The sequence below is a fragment of the Arachis ipaensis genome, chromosome B08, assembly GCF_000816755.2.
Source record: "Arachis ipaensis cultivar K30076 chromosome B08, Araip1.1, whole genome shotgun sequence".
Lineage (NCBI taxonomy): Eukaryota > Viridiplantae > Streptophyta > Magnoliopsida > Fabales > Fabaceae > Arachis > Arachis ipaensis.
The window spans coordinates 5,351,400-5,352,834 of record NC_029792.2 but is presented as its reverse complement, the minus strand read 5'-3'; the positions used below and the strand labels follow the sequence as shown (position 1 = coordinate 5,352,834).

The 1,435-nt window shown below is 26.9% G+C and overlaps 1 protein-coding gene across 1 annotated transcript in view; it reads left to right on the top strand.

Annotated features, from left to right (window-relative positions):
• Positions 1–1,435, top strand: part of LOC107613996 (fatty acyl-CoA reductase 3) — a gene marked incomplete in the record, with an annotated part of 5,954 nt that overhangs the window by 3,414 nt on the left and 1,105 nt on the right. The window contains 2 exon segments of the mRNA XM_016316206.2: positions 984–1,145; positions 1,243–1,324. Coding sequence (XP_016171692.1) covers positions 984–1,145; positions 1,243–1,324 — 244 coding nt within the window.

The following is a 1,435-nucleotide window of genomic DNA, read 5'->3' as shown; positions in this document are numbered from 1 at the left end:
TTATATTACGAAGATATCATTAAAATATAATTTTTTTATATTCTTATATATAAATTTCTATTATTATTTATCTACTTTTATCGTCTTTTTACAATAATATGCATCAATTTTATTTGCACTATTTTTGTACATCATTATATTTTTTATTAAAAATGATCGACAAAAAATAAGATTAAAAAAGATAAAATGTTTTGTCTTTTATACTAATAAATACAAAAGAGATATAGAAAAAAGCAGTAAATATTATTTTTTAATTTGTTATAAATACCTACTTCAACATAACGTATCCATTCATCACGGCTTACAAACACATGCATATATATCTTGATCTGGTTCTTGTGTCATGCAACAAGCTAAGTATATTATGAGGTTCTAATATTAGGTTAGGTAGGGATATTTGTTCAATTTGTCAAAATGTTTGAACTCTCAATTCAATTGGTCAAAGAATTGATCAATTAACAAAATGTTTTGAATATATTTTGCCTCATGCGACAAGCTAAGCTAAGTACAATAATGCATCTAATTAAGGTTGGTAGTAGCTCTTCTTGTCGAAAAATCTAGCCATCGAATCAACATAATATATATATCATGTTTTCCATTATATCTCTATACACACAACTGATCATTTAGTTAACTTTATTGATTGATAATTATATTTTGGAAAAGTATAGGGTATGTAACATATTATCTGCCAATTTATTACCAACAATAATTAATTATTATATTTTAAACACATATATAAAGAGACACATCTAAAAAATATATCTATAAAGACACTTCTATTAAACACAGCCATATAAAAAATATTTTTGTTAGACACATCCACAAAGACACTTCCATTAAATACAATTATATTAAGAGTTGGCAGAAGTTGGCAGAAATGTTGTTGGTAACGTAGCAGGATTGTTATATTTTACATAGCAATTACCACAAAATCATGGACTAATAGTTTATGGTTATATTGTACCTTAATTTATTTTCAGAGCAAATATGTATGGTTGGCCAAACACATATGTTTTTACAAAAGCAATGGGTGAAATGCTTATACAAACTTCAAAAGAAAATACACCTGTTGTTATTGTGCGTCCTACCATCATTACTAGCACTTATAGAGAGCCTTTTCCAGGTTGGGTCGAAGGTGTAAGGTACAAATTAATTTTATGCCTCCTCTTATGTTAGGTTTAATTTCCTTAAATTATTGTCCATTTTATACATTTCATATGACTTTTTTACATGGCGCAGAACCATAGACAGTTTGATTGTTGCTTATGGTAAAGGAAAATTATCATGCTTCCTTGCAGATCTTAAGGCAGTTTTTGATGTGGTGAGTAACTTGATCAAACTATTAAATATGAATTTACATTCCATTCTTCAATCAGTAGTCAAAACCAAATATAATACTATCATATATATGACTTATTACTTATGTACTATC